At 33.5% G+C, this 15343-nt stretch overlaps 1 protein-coding gene across 1 annotated transcript; it reads right to left on the minus strand.

Moving 5' to 3' along the window:
- Window positions 1-1707: 1707 nt before the first annotated feature.
- Window positions 1708-13774, minus strand: spag7 (sperm associated antigen 7). The gene is made up of 7 exons (XM_056458803.1): window positions 13652-13774; window positions 12590-12657; window positions 12412-12500; window positions 11078-11162; window positions 9256-9345; window positions 6582-6738; window positions 1708-3009 (listed from the first exon to the last, which is right to left on the minus strand). Exons 1-7 carry the CDS (start codon window positions 13734-13736, stop codon window positions 2891-2893), a joined length of 693 nt encoding a protein of 230 aa, XP_056314778.1. The 5' UTR covers window positions 13737-13774; the 3' UTR covers window positions 1708-2890.
- Window positions 13775-15343: the final 1569 nt, after the last annotated feature.

Consider the following 15343-nt stretch of genomic DNA (forward strand, 5'->3'; position numbering starts at 1 on the left):
TATTTACTAAATTACCCATTAAACTGTATTGTTTAACGTCTACCCCGACCCAAACCCTCACAGTAATGTAAAACAGTAATTATACAGAATATTATTCATATTATTTACTAAATTACCCATTAAACTGTATTGTTTAACGTCTACCTCTACCCAAACCCTCACAGTAATGTAAAACAGTAATTATACCGAATATTATTCATATTATTTACTAAATTACCCATTAAACTGTATTGTTTAACGTCTACCCCGACCCAAACCCTCACAGTAATGTAAAACAGTAATTATACAGAATATTATTCATATTGTTTACTAAATTACCCATTAAATTGTATTGTTTAACGTCTACCTCTACCCAACCCTCACAGTTATGTAAAACAGTAATTATACCGAATATTATTCATATTATTTACTAAATTACCCATTAAACTGTATTTTTTAACGTCTACCCCAACCCAAACTCTCACAGTAATGTAAAACTGTAGTTATACCGAATATTATTCATATTATTTACTAAATTACCCATTAAACTGTATTGTTTAACGTTTACCTCTACCCAAACCCTCACAGTAATGTAAAACAGTAATTATCCGAATATTATTCATATCATTTACTAAATTACCCATTAAACTGTATTGTTTAAAGTCTACCTCTACCCAACCCTCACAGTAATGTAAAACAGTAATTATACCGAATATTATTCATATTATTTACTAAATTACCCATTAAACTGTATTGTTTAAAGTCTACCTCTACCCAACCCTCACAGTAATGTAAAACAGTAATTATACCGAATATTATTCATATTATTTACTAAATTACCCATTAAATTGTATTTTATTAACGCCTACCCCACCGAAACCCTTAACCTACCTCTCACAGTCAATGTCAATGGTCCCAAGTTTCCAACATTCTTCAAGATATCTTCTTTTATGTTCAACAGAAGAAAATAAAAGTTTAGATTCACCTCAGGATGAGATTGAAGTTGGTTTTATATTCGCACATTTGGACTTTCTCCTTAATTAAATGATTTCAGACATGTATTCTGTGCTAATTCTAAACAGGGAAATCATTTAGCAGCAAATGACTATCAAAGTACATTGTTCAGTCAATTAAATAGTGCTAATGTTGTTTTGAAGACATACTTGCATACTCTCAGGATGAGTATATTTTATTTTTTTGTGTGAACAATCCCTTTAATTAAGAACAAACTAAATAGATATTTAAAAATGGAGAGGTTTCGAAATAATATAACTTAAGGTAACTATAAAAAACTAAATAGTTAAGAAATGGTAAAATGATTAATAAATCATTAATAATTTGATTATCTTAACATATAGTTATCAATACATGCCCTTCATAAGCTACTATTAACATTAATATGTATTTAATTAATTAAAATTCATAAAATATGAGTATAAAAACTGAAAAGCAATAAGACAACACATATCTAAGACACCCGTGTTGGTGTGGGTTTCCTCCAGGTGCTCTGGTTTCCCCCACAGTTCAAAGACATGCGCTGTAGGTGAATTGAATAAACTAAATTTTCCGTAGTGTATGTGTGTAAATGAGCGTGTATGGATGTTTCCCAGTACTGGGTTGCTGCTGGAAGGGAATCTGCTGTGTAAAACATATGCTGGATTAATTGGCGGTTCATTCCGCTGTGGTGACCCCTGATGAAAAAGCCGAAGGGAAATGAATGACTGAATATTTAAGACATCACACAATTTTTATTTCTCCAAATTGTCTTGAAAAACAACTCTGTGAAGCAAGAGAATAATAAATGTAATCCATTAATAAGCATTCAGTCAATACAGTGTCTTTAACACAACTGATTCTGAAGCTTTATTTTGAAATAGATGTTCGTTTTGTTTTTACAACAGGCTTAAATATCAAATAACATCATGTTTGATCCATCTAGTCCATATACACCATAGATGTATATATCTATGAATATACACGAGGACATAATAATGATCCACGACCCAGAATGATGGTAAGCCAGTGTAAATTGACAAAATATATTTGACACACATGTGATGAGATACAGGATTATCAGAACCCAATAAAAACACACTGCATACAACAACTGCGTACAAAAAAAAAACAAGACTAGTCCTTACATTTATTTTAAAACAAACCAAATTAACAATGTTACAAGAATCTGCTCATTTAAAGGGATAGTTCACACAAAAATGAAAGTACTTCACCATCTACATGTTCAAAACCAGTTGAGTTTCTTTCTTTTCTTCAACACAAATGAAGAAATACTGAAAAAGGATGAAAAAATAAACCAGCCATTGACTAAAGAGTTTTTATTGTTCCTACTATAGAGGTCAATGGCTGCTGCTCTCCGAAATTCTCCAGAGTATCTTGAAGAAAGACGCTCATTAAACTGTTGAACCACTTGAAGGTGATGAAATGTTTATTTTTGGGGGTGAACTATCCCTTTTTATAACATACTCTCACATAACTACAAATAAACGTGATTAAAATGACCATGGAGTCAGACAAACAGCTATGAAGGCAATAAATATGACCGATGAAATTGCACCCTAATCTAAAACCAAATGCTTTAAATGAAGAACGCCTTTTAAACAGAGCTATTAGAAATGCACATGCCAAAATAATACACAATTATCAATTTTACACGCCGTGTTTGGGTTTACGCTAAGAACACTCTCTAAAAACACAGTAATATATGGTTTAAAGCATGGTTGAACAGTGCATTTATACTAGGGTAGTTCTGGACCACCTTTATGTGCATGACAGTTCATCTTTGCCACATCCTGGCTGCTCATGTAAAACATTGTTATAGGAGTTAAATACTGTTCCATCACCTTTATATTGTGCATAACGACTGATCACACACATATACGCACACTCGATTCTCTCACACACTGCTGCCGCTGCCAGCAGCTTCTTCGTCGCCCTTCTTCTGCCTCTTTTTGGCTCTGATCTCGTTCATGGCTTCCTCAATGGAGCGAGTGTCTCTTTTATTAGCCACAGGAACTGTAACCAAATATGATTAAAAAAAATCATTAAATTAAATGAAATTAAAGGCAAAAAGCATGTAGTACAGAAATCATTTTGAGCTACTGTACTTCCAGACATAAAAAGGTTGTCCTTTATTACATGACGGTCTGGAATACTTGATTCTGATTGGTCAGTCCCAATAATTCCAAGGAACGCTATTCTTCAATAACAGCTGCTGTAATTTATAACACAGGTTCATTTGGGTACTGTGAATAATCTTAATTTGAATATTTTTTATTGATTTTCCAAGTATACACAGTAGGCTTGGGCGGTATGCAAATTTTGATACCGTCAAACCTCCTCCCTATTTTACCTCGGTATCCGGTATTTCCGTGCATAGTAAAAAAAGATGATGTAAGGCTCAGACAGCGTCGCCAAACTGTTGTCTTGTGCCCAAACCATTCAGAAACTGAATACCGTATATGCGACCTTAGGTTCGCGGTCACCTGTTTGTCTTGTTCGTATTAGAGATCTGCGCGGGACGCTCTCTCTCATTCACACATATACACACTGTACCTGTCAACCTTCCCGTGTTTCCCGGGATTCTCCCATATTTTACAATTCTATCCCGCTATCATCCTGTAAAGGTATTTTCCCGGATTTCTACTGTATTTTCAGTCTTACTCTGAAGAGTGGCAAATAAACATTAAAGAGCCGAGCCTCCCTATACGCAACCCATACCGCCGAACCACCAGGGGCCGCCCCTTCAAAGTCAAAGTCAGCTTTATTGTCAATTCAGCCACATGTACAGGACATATAGACAATCGAAATTACTTTACTCTCTGACCCTAGGTGCCTAACATATAATATTAATATAAAAAGTAAAGTTTTAAGGAAAAGAACATTTAAAATTTACAATATATACAATTGTACATAAAATGTAGTCTAAAAATATACACAAGGAATAAAAAAAACTCTTACTCTTAAATGTGAGTCTATTCTGTGCTTTCGCTTTGTTTAGGCATGGAAACACTTTGAAATAAATATAAATTAGGAGGGATTCCCTTTCCTATTCATTACAGGTGCCGTCTCCCCTTCATATGCAATCCTCAAAACAGTCATATAGCGGTTCGTGACTGTCAGCTGACGCACTCCATAGGGATAAATAGACGCTGTTTCCCAAATGGATTCTGTACACACGATTTGAAGCGCAGTGAAAGTCTGGGTTTTGGGTGCGTGTTTAAACAGACATATATGCATAATTAATAATAATAATAATAATAATATCTAAAGATGGCGATCTTGGTGGGTTTTTTTTTTTTCAAACACAACTAATTTCGTCCTAAATGAGCATAAAAGTTAGGAAAGCAATCGAATGCTTTTATTATAACATTAAATGTGTGCATTTTTAAAGTGACCCGTTATTTAATGTAATCAACGGGAAAAAGAAATCTAAATAAATAAGAGTTTCATTCGTTGCTCTTTAATCAGAATGTGTAAGTTATACAGTGAAGAAGCGGCTAATGAGATTTGATGGCTTGATTCTATTTCTTTATAATAGCTATTAATTTTAATAAGCTAAACTGTTTGCTAATGTATTTGCTGCTAATGTTTACTATTTATTTTTCTTTTGTAAATAATAATAATAAAACATATTACTGACTTATTTACAATAAAACAGCTCCAAATGAACATACTTAGTAATTAGTTTTTTTTAAATGGGAGGAAGGGGGGGCTCTCTTATTCACACACACACATATAAATGCGCGCGTGCTCGCTCACTCGGGAGCGATATTGTTAGACCGCGCGCCCGCTCTAGTTCAAATTACACCAGAGTTACCGACCGCTCCCGCGATTTATTCGGAAATTTATTCCTGCACCGCAAGAAATCTGGTCGGCTCCCGCGGTACAGCAGCGGGAATGCAGACCTCTAGTTCGTATTCACCACGTCTCCCTTCTCGCTCGGTCGAAACCCGAAATACTGCCAAACTGCAGAGGTTGTGTTCTTTTTTAAGACCAGGTCACTTGGTGCGCGACTCACCATTTTACCTCACCTCTCTCTCTTTCCTCCACACTGTCCCATGATGACAATCATGCATAGCATTTTTAGGCATTAAATAAATAATATTTATTATTTAATACTTGTCTCCTATACAAGTGCATTGTTATGGCGGTATAACGGTATTGAAACTGACACCGTTGTTATTTTTAGATCCCGCGGTATACCATATTACCGCCCAAGCCTAATATACACTCACAAACCCCACAGCCCTTACCAAAAACAGAACATACAATAGTTAAATAGCTGTAAGTTACTTCAGTCTGAAATTACATGTGTTTGGTGAGACATAATAATAATAATAATAATATTAATAATAAATACATAAATAAAAAGAGAAAGACTAAACAAAAAATTAAGTATATTTAAATACATGTAGACACTATCCAACGGTGCAAAGATAAATATTAATTGTAATAATAAATATGTACAAATAAAGATTAGAGAGAAAATACTATGAATAATCTTGAGCTTTACATTTATATGCTTGACTGTCTTCCCGCGGTTTTTGACAGTTTAATGCCATCTTGTGACTGAATAATACACAGCCATTTTTTGTTTCTGTCAGCTTGTTTTTAATTAAAGAGTTAATAATCTATTATGGCTTAGAAAAAATGTGTCGTCTAATTATTACGTTTTATCGAAAGTATCCATGTAATAAGCAGGATACATCCAGGTGGTTGTTTCTGGAGAAATATAACAATTCAGTCTTATACAACAAGCTGATAAGCCTGTAAGGCTTTATTCTGCGAGAACAACCACCTGGATGCATTTTATACCCAACTTATTAGACGGCTGTCTGGAATACTCACTTCTGATTGGTCAGTTGCAATATTCCTAGGTATGTTATTCCAAGATAACAACCTCTAAGTAACACAGACTCATTCGGGAACTTCGAATCACCTTGACCGTCAGTGAAAACATTCAAATCCATGTACTTACATCCACATTCATAACATATATGTACCTGCTTGTCTGTTACGCCATGGTTTTTGACTGGTTGGCACCGCTTTGTAAATGAACATGTGTGTAATCTATACTTAATTTAGCCAGTTTTGTTTCTGTCAGCTTTGCTTTTTTGACTGTTTGGCGCCATCTTGTGATTGGATAATGAGCAGGCTAGTGCAATGTTATACTCCATCAGCTGTTTGTTTGTCAGTTTTGCGTTTAGAAAGTGCCTTTAGATATTTGCTTTAAAGTGTAGGTAAACTTATAAAGTAGTGGGTCAGTATACATATTTGTTACCTTTTGTAGAAATAATTCATACTCATGGCAAATTCTGACTTAAAGTTTTAGTTCAAATGCAAATAAAACCTGAGAATTAATTTTCCCACAATGGTGCCTCTTGTCTTTTTATCATTTGGGAGAAGCCGGTGTCATTTCTGCTAAATAAAAAATCTAATTGCTGGTAGAATTAAACTAACTCCAAGTCAAAATTTGCCAGAGGTATGATTAATTCAGGCTTAACTCTATATTTATCATCTTATTTTCCTTGGGTGTTTTTTCTTTCCATGTGACTCTGTAACATTAATCTGACATCCACACTCACCGCAGCCATATGCCCGGTTGGCTTGAAGTGTGTGGGCGGCGTCTTTAGCAGCAGATGTTCCAATCAGATGGCTGTATTTGTCTCTGTAGTTTGAATTGGGCGACGCAGGCCTCTTCTGAGTGTGACTGGCCGCTTCCTCCTCCCGTGCTGCCTTTTCCTGAGGAGATTTTAGAGACAGCATGACTCAACTTAAAGTAACCCTCCACTTTTTAGGGAAATAGGCTCAATTTACAACTCCCTTAGAGTTCAACCATTGAGTTTTACCATTTTTGAAACCATTCAGCCGATCTCTGGGTTTAGCGGTTTTTTGCAGTTACATAGTAGGGGATTATTTTCAGGTGCTGCATAATATCATTGTACCTGCTACAGCCATGGTACAGCAGCAAAGTTCCTTGATTATTACGCCAGAATGAGAGTGTAGTTCCTAGCCATTTCAACCTAGAAAAAAGCTACTTTTAATTTTTTGTTGATCTTAGTACATGATGTAACTACAGAAGTGTCAAGCATTAAATAGCAAAATGATCAAAACTCTGTTCGTTTTTTGGATTTTAAGGACTTTTTTAAAAAGCACCATTCATTTTAAATCAAGCACCTTTTTAATTCATACCCCAGTATATGTAGCACCATGAAAGTCCTTACTGTACTTAACATTTCATTCATTCATTTTCCTCCGACGTAGTCCCTTTATTTGTCAGGGGTCGCCACAGTGGAATGAACCGCCAACTTATGTTTTACACAGCAGATGCCCTTCTAGCTGCAACACAGTACTGGGAAACACCAAAACACTCTCACATTCACACTCATACACTACGGACAATTTAGTTTACTCAATTCACCTCTAGTAAAGGTGTTTGGACTGTGGGGGAAACCGGAGCATCCTAAGGAAACACGGGGAGAACATGCAAACTCCACACAGAAATGCCAACTGACCCAGCCTGGACTTGAACCAGCGACCTTCTTCTTAACATTTCATTTTCACTTAATATAAACATTTTAAAACGGTCATTTTTAAAAAAAATATTAAGTGTATGTGATTTTAAATCTGTCAATGTTTATCTAAATATTAAGTGTATGTGATTTTAAATCTGTCAATGTTTATCTAAATATTAAGTGTATGTGATTTTAAATCTGTCAATGTTTATCTAAATATTAAGTGTATGTGATTTTAAATCTGTCAATGTTTATGTAAATATTAAGTGTATGTGATTTTAAATCTGTCAATGTTTATGTAAATATTAGGTGTATGTGATTTTAAAGCTGTCAATGTTTATCTAAATATTAAGTGTATGTGATTTTAAATCAGTCAATGTTTATCTAAATATTAAGTGTATGTGATTTTAAATCTGTCAATGTTTATCTAAATATTAAGTGTATGTGATTTTAAATCTGTCAATGTTTATCTAAATATTAAGTGTATGTGATTTTAAAGCTGTCAATGTTTATCTAAATATTAAGTGTATGTGATTTTAAATCTGTCAATGTTTATCTAAATATTAAGTGTATGTGATTTTAAATCAGTCAATGTTTATCTAAATATTAAGTGTATGTGATTTTAAAGCTGTCAATGTTTATCTAAATATTAAGTGTATGTGATTTTAAAGCTGTCAATGTTTATCTAAATATTAAGTGTATGTGATTTTAAATCTGTCAATGTTTATCTAAATATTAAGTGTATGTGATTTTAAAGCTGTCAATGTTTATCTAAATATTAAGTGTATGTGATTTAAATCTGTCAATGTTTATCTAAATATTAAGTGTATGTGATTTTAAAGCTGTCAATGTTTATCTAAATATTAAGTGTATGTGATTTTAAAGCTGTCAATGTTTATCTAAATATTAAGTGTATGTGATTTTAAATCTGTCAATGTTTATGTAAATATTAAGTGTATGTGATTTTAAATCTGTCAATGTTTATGTAAATATTAAGTGTATGTGATTTTAAAGCTGTCAATGTTTATGTAAATATTAAGTGTATGTGCATTTTAAAACAGGTCAATTTTTTATGTAAATATTGAGTGTATGTGACTTTAAAACGGTAAATTTTTAGTCATATACACTCAATATTTACATTTAAAAAATTGCCCATTTTTAAAAGTCACATACACTTAATATTTAAATAAACATTGACAGTTTTAAAGTCACATACACATGTTCATAGAACTTCAGTAAAATTAGTTGAATTTAATACTGGTGATATTCAAATGCGGTGTCTGAAATATTAGTAAAACGTGCATTATTTATCAGTGTAATTGAACATGAATTAAAATGCAAGACTTTTAAGCATTTCTCATTTCTTTTGGCTTTTTTGACAATTCAGCATAGCTGTTGAAATAAATTTAATTTCAAATTTAATTCAATTCTTTGTTCGTTTTTTTAAATGTGAGATGCTAATGGTCTAATCCGATTAAATGATCTATGCTAAGCTAACCTAAACGTGCTCCATAGATCGGCTGAATGGATTCAAAAATGGTAAAACTCAACTATTAAACTGTAGAGGAGTTGTAAAATTAAATGTAAAGTGCTCCTTTAAAGGTATAGTTCACTCAAAAATGAAGATTTCCTCATCATTTGCTGAAACTCACATGGTTTTGAACTTTTATGAATGTATTTCTTCTATTGAATACACAAAAAAGATAAGAAAGGATGATGATGTTTAGGATGGATCTCATTGTACCTTTAGCCTGCGTCTCTCCTCAGCTTTCTGCGGGTCCCACTCTTCTCCTTTACGATAAGCTTCCAGTTCTTCATCTGATGGTGCAAACTCCTTCATACCAAAGCACAAACAATAAAACAAACTAACCAACCAACGATACAGCCATATTTTACGAAGCTGAAAAAAACATAGAGCCTAGATCTACAACAACAGATGGCACTCTAGGCTGGTTTTCAACAGCAGATGGCGTTCTAGGCTAGATTTTAATCAGCAAACAGCACTCTAAGCTAATTTTTTAAGCAACAGACAGCGTTCTAGGCTGGTTTTATCAGCAAACGGCACTCTAGGCTAGTTTTTAGCAGCATACGATGTTCTAGGCTAGTTTTCAACAGCAGACGGCGCTCCAGGCTAGTTTTTAGCAGTATATGATGCTCTAGGCTAGTTTTACAAGCAGATGGCACTCTACACTAGTTTTCAATAGCAGACCGTGCTCTAGGCTTATTTTGAGCAGCAAACAGCGCTCTAGGCTAGTTTTTAGCAGCAGACGGCACTCTAGGCTAGTTTCCAAGAGCAGACAGCGCTCTAGGCTAGTTTTTAACAGCAGACAGCGCTCTAGGCCAGTTTTTAACAACATATGGTGCTTTACGCTATTTTTAAGCAGAAAACGGCGCTCTAGGCTAGTTTTTAACAGCAGACAGTGCTCTAAGCTTGTTTTTAGCAGCAGACGGCACTCTAGGCTAGTTTTAGCAGCAGACGGCACTCTAGGCTAGTTTTTAGCCGCAGACGGCGTTCTACGCTAGTTTTCAAAAGCAGACTGCTCTAGGCTAATTTTAAGCACCGAACGGCGCTCTAGGCTAGTTTTTAACAACAGACAGTGCTCTAGGCTAGTTTTGAGCAGCAGACGGCGCTCTACGCTAGTTTTTAGCAGCAGATGGCACTCTAGGCTAGTTTCGTAGAGCAGATGGCATTCTAGGCTAAATTTTAACAACAGATGGCACTCTAGGCTACTTTTAAGCAGTAAAAGGTGCTCTCGGCTAATTTTTAGCAAAAGGTGGCCCTCTAGGCTAAGTTTTAACAGCAGACGGCGCTCTAGGCTAGATTTTTGCAGCAAACGGCACTCTAGACTAGTTTTTTACAGCACACAGTGCTCTAGGCTAGTTTTTAACAACAGGCAGAGCTCTAGGCTAGTTTTTAGCAGCAGATGGCACTGTAGACTAGTTTTTAACAGCAAACAGCACTATATGCTAGTTTTTAACGACGCTCTAGGCTAGTTTTTAACAACAGATAGCGCTCTTGGCTAGTTTTTAGCAGCAGACAGCATCTAGGCTAGTTTTTAGTAGCAGATGACGCTTTAGGCTAGTTCTTAACAACAGATAGCGCTCTAGGCTAATTTTAAGCAGCAAATGGCACTCTAGACTAGTTTTCAACAACAGATGACTCACCAGACTGTTTTTTGTCAGCAGACAAAGCTCTAGGCTAGTTTTTAGCAGAAGACGGCACTCTAGGCTAGTTTTTAAAGGTGCTCTAGGCTAGTTTTTAACAACAGACAGCCCTCTAGGATAGTTTTTAGTAGCAGACGGCGCTCTGGGCTAGTTTTTAGTAGCAGATGACACTTTAAGCTAGTTCTTAACAACAGACAATGGATGAATTGTGTAATTCACTTAAACCTTTCCTAATTTAATAATGATTATTTCAGGTTAAAGTAATATTGTAAGGAATTTGCAAGCAGCCTGTGGCTGTTAGTAAAGTATGCAGCACCATCTGCTGTTTAAAGCTAAGCTCAGAATAATTCAAGAAAAAATAATGATGCATTTAAATGTAGATTTAAAGATCAAATACATACCTTTTTAAACAGCATCACATATCTACTTTCTTCATCCTCGCCAAAAGAAAATGATGTCAGTCCAGCTACCTCAGCTACATCATGCCTAAAGGCAGAGAAGACAATAACATGAACTGAAAACTTCTGCTAACAGTTCAATCAGTAGTAAACATATTCAGTCTAAAAAAAACAACTCTGGCAAGTATATGTAAAGGAACTGGAGTGAAACAGGACCATTATTGGGTAAAACAATTAATATATTTAAATCTTAAGCCTTAATCTTAAAAAAAGTCAAGCATATATAGAAAGTACATTACATTAGCATAATAAATTAGTAATGTAAGTGTTGTTATTTTTGCATTTTTGGATTTTGGCCATAAGACTTTTAGATTATTTAGACTTTTTGGTTTTAAAGATTAAAATAGGCTCAAGAATGTAATAGGTTACTTTTTCCTAACACTGCAAAAGACAAAAGTCAATGTCACAGGTCTGTATTACCTAAAAATACTTACAGGAACAGAAAAACAGATGGTGTGTGTGTGTGTGTGTGTGTGTGCGCATGTGTGTATGTATATGTATATATATATATATATATATGTATATATATATATATATATATATATATATATATATATATATATATATATATATATATATATATATATATATATATATATATATATATATATATATATATATATATATATATAGCAGCTTGTATTTAAAATACATTTAACATTGAATTAACATATGTACAAATAATGAGCAAAACAGTGGCTCAGTGGTCAGCACTGTGGCCTCACAGCAAGTTGGCGTTTCTGTGTGGAGTTTGCATGTTCTCCTCGTGTTTGCGTGGGTTTCCACCAGGTGCTCCGGTTTCCCCCACAGTCCAAACACATGCACTATAGGGGAATTGAATAAACTAAATTGGCCATGTATGTGTGCGAATAAGTGTGTATGGATATTTCCCAGTACAGGGCTACAGCTAGAAGGGCATTCACTGTGTAAAACATAAGCTGGATAAGTTGGCGGTTCAATCAGCTGTGGTGACCCCTAATGAATAAAGGGACTAAGCCGAAAGAAAATGAACGAATGAATACCATTAACTTTTAATCGGACCCTGGATGATATGGGAATTAACTAAAACAACTTATAAATGCTGCCTTTGAAACTACCTAAATATTTTTTACATTTTCAATTAATTTAACAAGATTTCACTACTAAATACAAATCACATACATAACAAATAGTAATAAAAAGATAAAAAGAACATACACAACAAAACAATTAAAATTCTAATCATAATAGTTTAAATATTAATAATAGTTTCTCAGGGATACTAAAGTATCACTTACAAAATGCTTCTCTCGATCTTCCCCATTGGGTTATATTTCTTCTTCTGCAGTGTGCTGTCCTTAATGAAGTCTGACACTTCCTTCTCCATCTAAAGCAAAAACATATTCATAAACAAAAACTAAATATGTCAAAGGCAAATATGAGAAAGACAACAAAGACAGAGAGACCGAGCTTTACCTTCTTCCTGAACTCTGCTTTTTTCCTCCTCTCATCTTCCTCAAGCTTCTTCAGTCTGGCAGCTTGTTCTGCACAAGCATACAATATACCACAAAAAATAGTTAACGCGCCATCTCAGACTGGTTTCTTGACCATGACAATGAGTTCACTGTACTCAAATGGCCTCCACAGTCACCAGATCCCAATCCAATAGAGCACCTTTGGGATGTGGTGGAATGGGACATTCACATCATGGATGTGCAGCCGACAAATCTGCAGCAACTGCATGATGCTATCATGTCAATATGGAGCAAAATCTCTGAGGAATATTTCCAGTACCTTGTTGAATCTCTGTCACGATGGATTAAGGCAGTTCTGAAGGCAAAAGGGGGTCCAACCCAGTACTAGTAAAGTGTACCTAATAAAGTGGCCGGTGAGTGTATAGTTCGAGTTTGTTTATGAATGTTAAAGTATACTGCAGTATTAACTATAGTGAACTGATGAATCTTAATAAATACTGTAGTATATTTTAGCTTAGTATACTACAGTGGCTTTAAGCTGTGGTGTAATGTAGTATAATACACCCTATAGTTTAAGAAAACTACAGCACTTGGTTTGCTATACTAATTATTTATGACTATAATTGTTCTGTTAGCACGGCAAATACAGAATTACCATAACATTCTTTATGGTTCAACAACATTATAGTAAGTTACTACAATATTGTTTAATGCTGGCTGCCATCTTGTAGATTCCTCGTTTCTACAAAAAATGACATTTTACATAATGAAATGTGTGTGTGTTTAAGATTAATTAAATTATTATGTTATTAAGTCAATTTAATGCATTTAACACGCAAAATATATAAACAAACCACCTATGACAGAGGACTGTCAACGTCAAATGACGTAAGCACGTACATATATTATTTCTCAGGCGCTGATTGGCTCTTATTTATTACATTGTTTAACGTCGTAGAGGACACTCGGGTCTGTATCAAGTTTCACTTGGTTATCAACAAGCATGCTCAGTTTCGTCTTCTACGCAAAGAGGACGTCTGTTTGTAGGATTAAAACTTTATACCTCTGGCTTTCCGTCGGCTTTCTTGATCGTGAACGGTTGGAGGTTTTTCCATGGAGCTCAAGATCGAGCCCAGAAGGTCCGCCATCTTTGGACGATATGATTCTAACCGGAAGCGTTTGCGGCGTGTTCTTGAAGTTGCATTCTGGGAAACGTCGTCCAACCAGAGGACTTCAGCATGACGTCATTAAGAAGCTATATTTAGCTGCGTTTTCATTAATAAATATAAATAATTATCAATAAAATACACAGTAAAAATGCTGGGTTCCACACAATCGATTTGTATTCGGACAACATGAAGGAATTAAGTTAATTTATTCGTTTTGACAATTTTAAGTGGATTGAACATAAAACAATTAAGTTGTCCCTCCTAAAAAAAAAAAGAGTTGTGTTGTTTCAGCTCATTTTGAATAAGTAGCTTGAACAAACAGCAACGCCATTTTTTTTTATTGTGTAGTGGCTTTCCAATTGTCCGCTACACAGATTAAGCATTATATTATTCTCTGCCAACATTTCTCAATTTTAAAAGGCATATCAAAACACCTACTGAAATTACACGTTCTGTTGTGAGCTTGATTTCGTGCTTTCTAAATTTAATAACGGTATTAAAAGTTCAAGTTTATGTTGTAACCCGATATTTAATCATAATATAATAATAATTTAAACTGAATAACAGCTCTAAACATTGAAGTTAGTTGTACACTGACATTTAATCATAATATAATAATAATTTAAATGTAATAACGATTTTAAAAGTTCATGTTGTACACTGACATTTAATCATAATATCATTTAAATTTAATAACCATTTTAAACGTTTAAGTTTGTTGAACACTAACATTTAATCCAAAATGTATTAAGTTTTAAAAGTTCAAGTTTATGTTGTACAATGACAAATATTCATAATAATAATTTAATTTTTATAAGTTTTTAAACATTTAAGTTTAACATTTAATCATAATATAATAATTTACATTTATTAACGGTTTTAAACGTTTAAGTTTAAAATGAAATTGAACTTTTAAAATGTTATTAAATTTAAATTATATGTTGTACAATGACATTTAATCACAACATAATAATAATTTCAATTTAATAACCATTTTAAACGTTTAAGTTTGTTGAACATTGACATTTAGTCACAATATAATATTAATTTAAATGTAATAACCATTTTAAAAGTTTGAGTTTGTTATACACTGACATTTCACCGTAATGTATAACAATAATAATTTAAACTTCAGTTTTAAAAGTTTAAGGTTGTTGTACACTGACATTTAATCATAGTATAATAATTTAAATATAATAACGATTTTAAAAGTTCATGTTGTACAGTGACATTTAATCATAATATTATTTAAATGTAATAACTATTTTAAACGTTTAAGTTTGTTGAACACTAACATTTAATCCAAAATGTATTAAGTTTTAAAAGTTTGTTTATGTTGCACAATGACAAATATTCATAATAATAATTAAATTTTTATACGTTTTTAAACATTTAAGTTTAACATTTAATCATAATATAATAATTTACATTTATTAACGGTTTTAAACGTTTAAGTTTAAAATGAAATTGAACTTTTAAAATGTTATTAAATTTAAATTATATGTTGTACAATGACATTTAAACATAATATAATAATAATTTCAATTTTATAACCATTTTAAACGTTTAAGTTTGTTGAACATTGA

Source organism: Danio aesculapii, chromosome 5, assembly GCF_903798145.1.
Source record: "Danio aesculapii chromosome 5, fDanAes4.1, whole genome shotgun sequence".
NCBI lineage: Eukaryota > Metazoa > Chordata > Actinopteri > Cypriniformes > Danionidae > Danio > Danio aesculapii.

Excerpts from the sequence above, each read along its gene's own strand:
- spag7 (XM_056458803.1), bottom strand. The coding sequence starts at position 13,736 with ATGGCGGACCTTCTGGGCTCGATCTTGAGCTCCATGGAAAAACCTCCA. Across the intron at positions 12,501-12,589 it reads AAGCAGAGTTCAGGAAGAAG|ATGGAGAAGGAAGTGTCAGA; the intron begins GTAAAGCTCGGT and ends TTTTTGCTTTAG. Across the intron at positions 9,346-11,077 it reads ATGTGATGCTGTTTAAAAAG|GAGTTTGCACCATCAGATGA; the intron begins GTATGTATTTGA and ends TTTGGTATGAAG.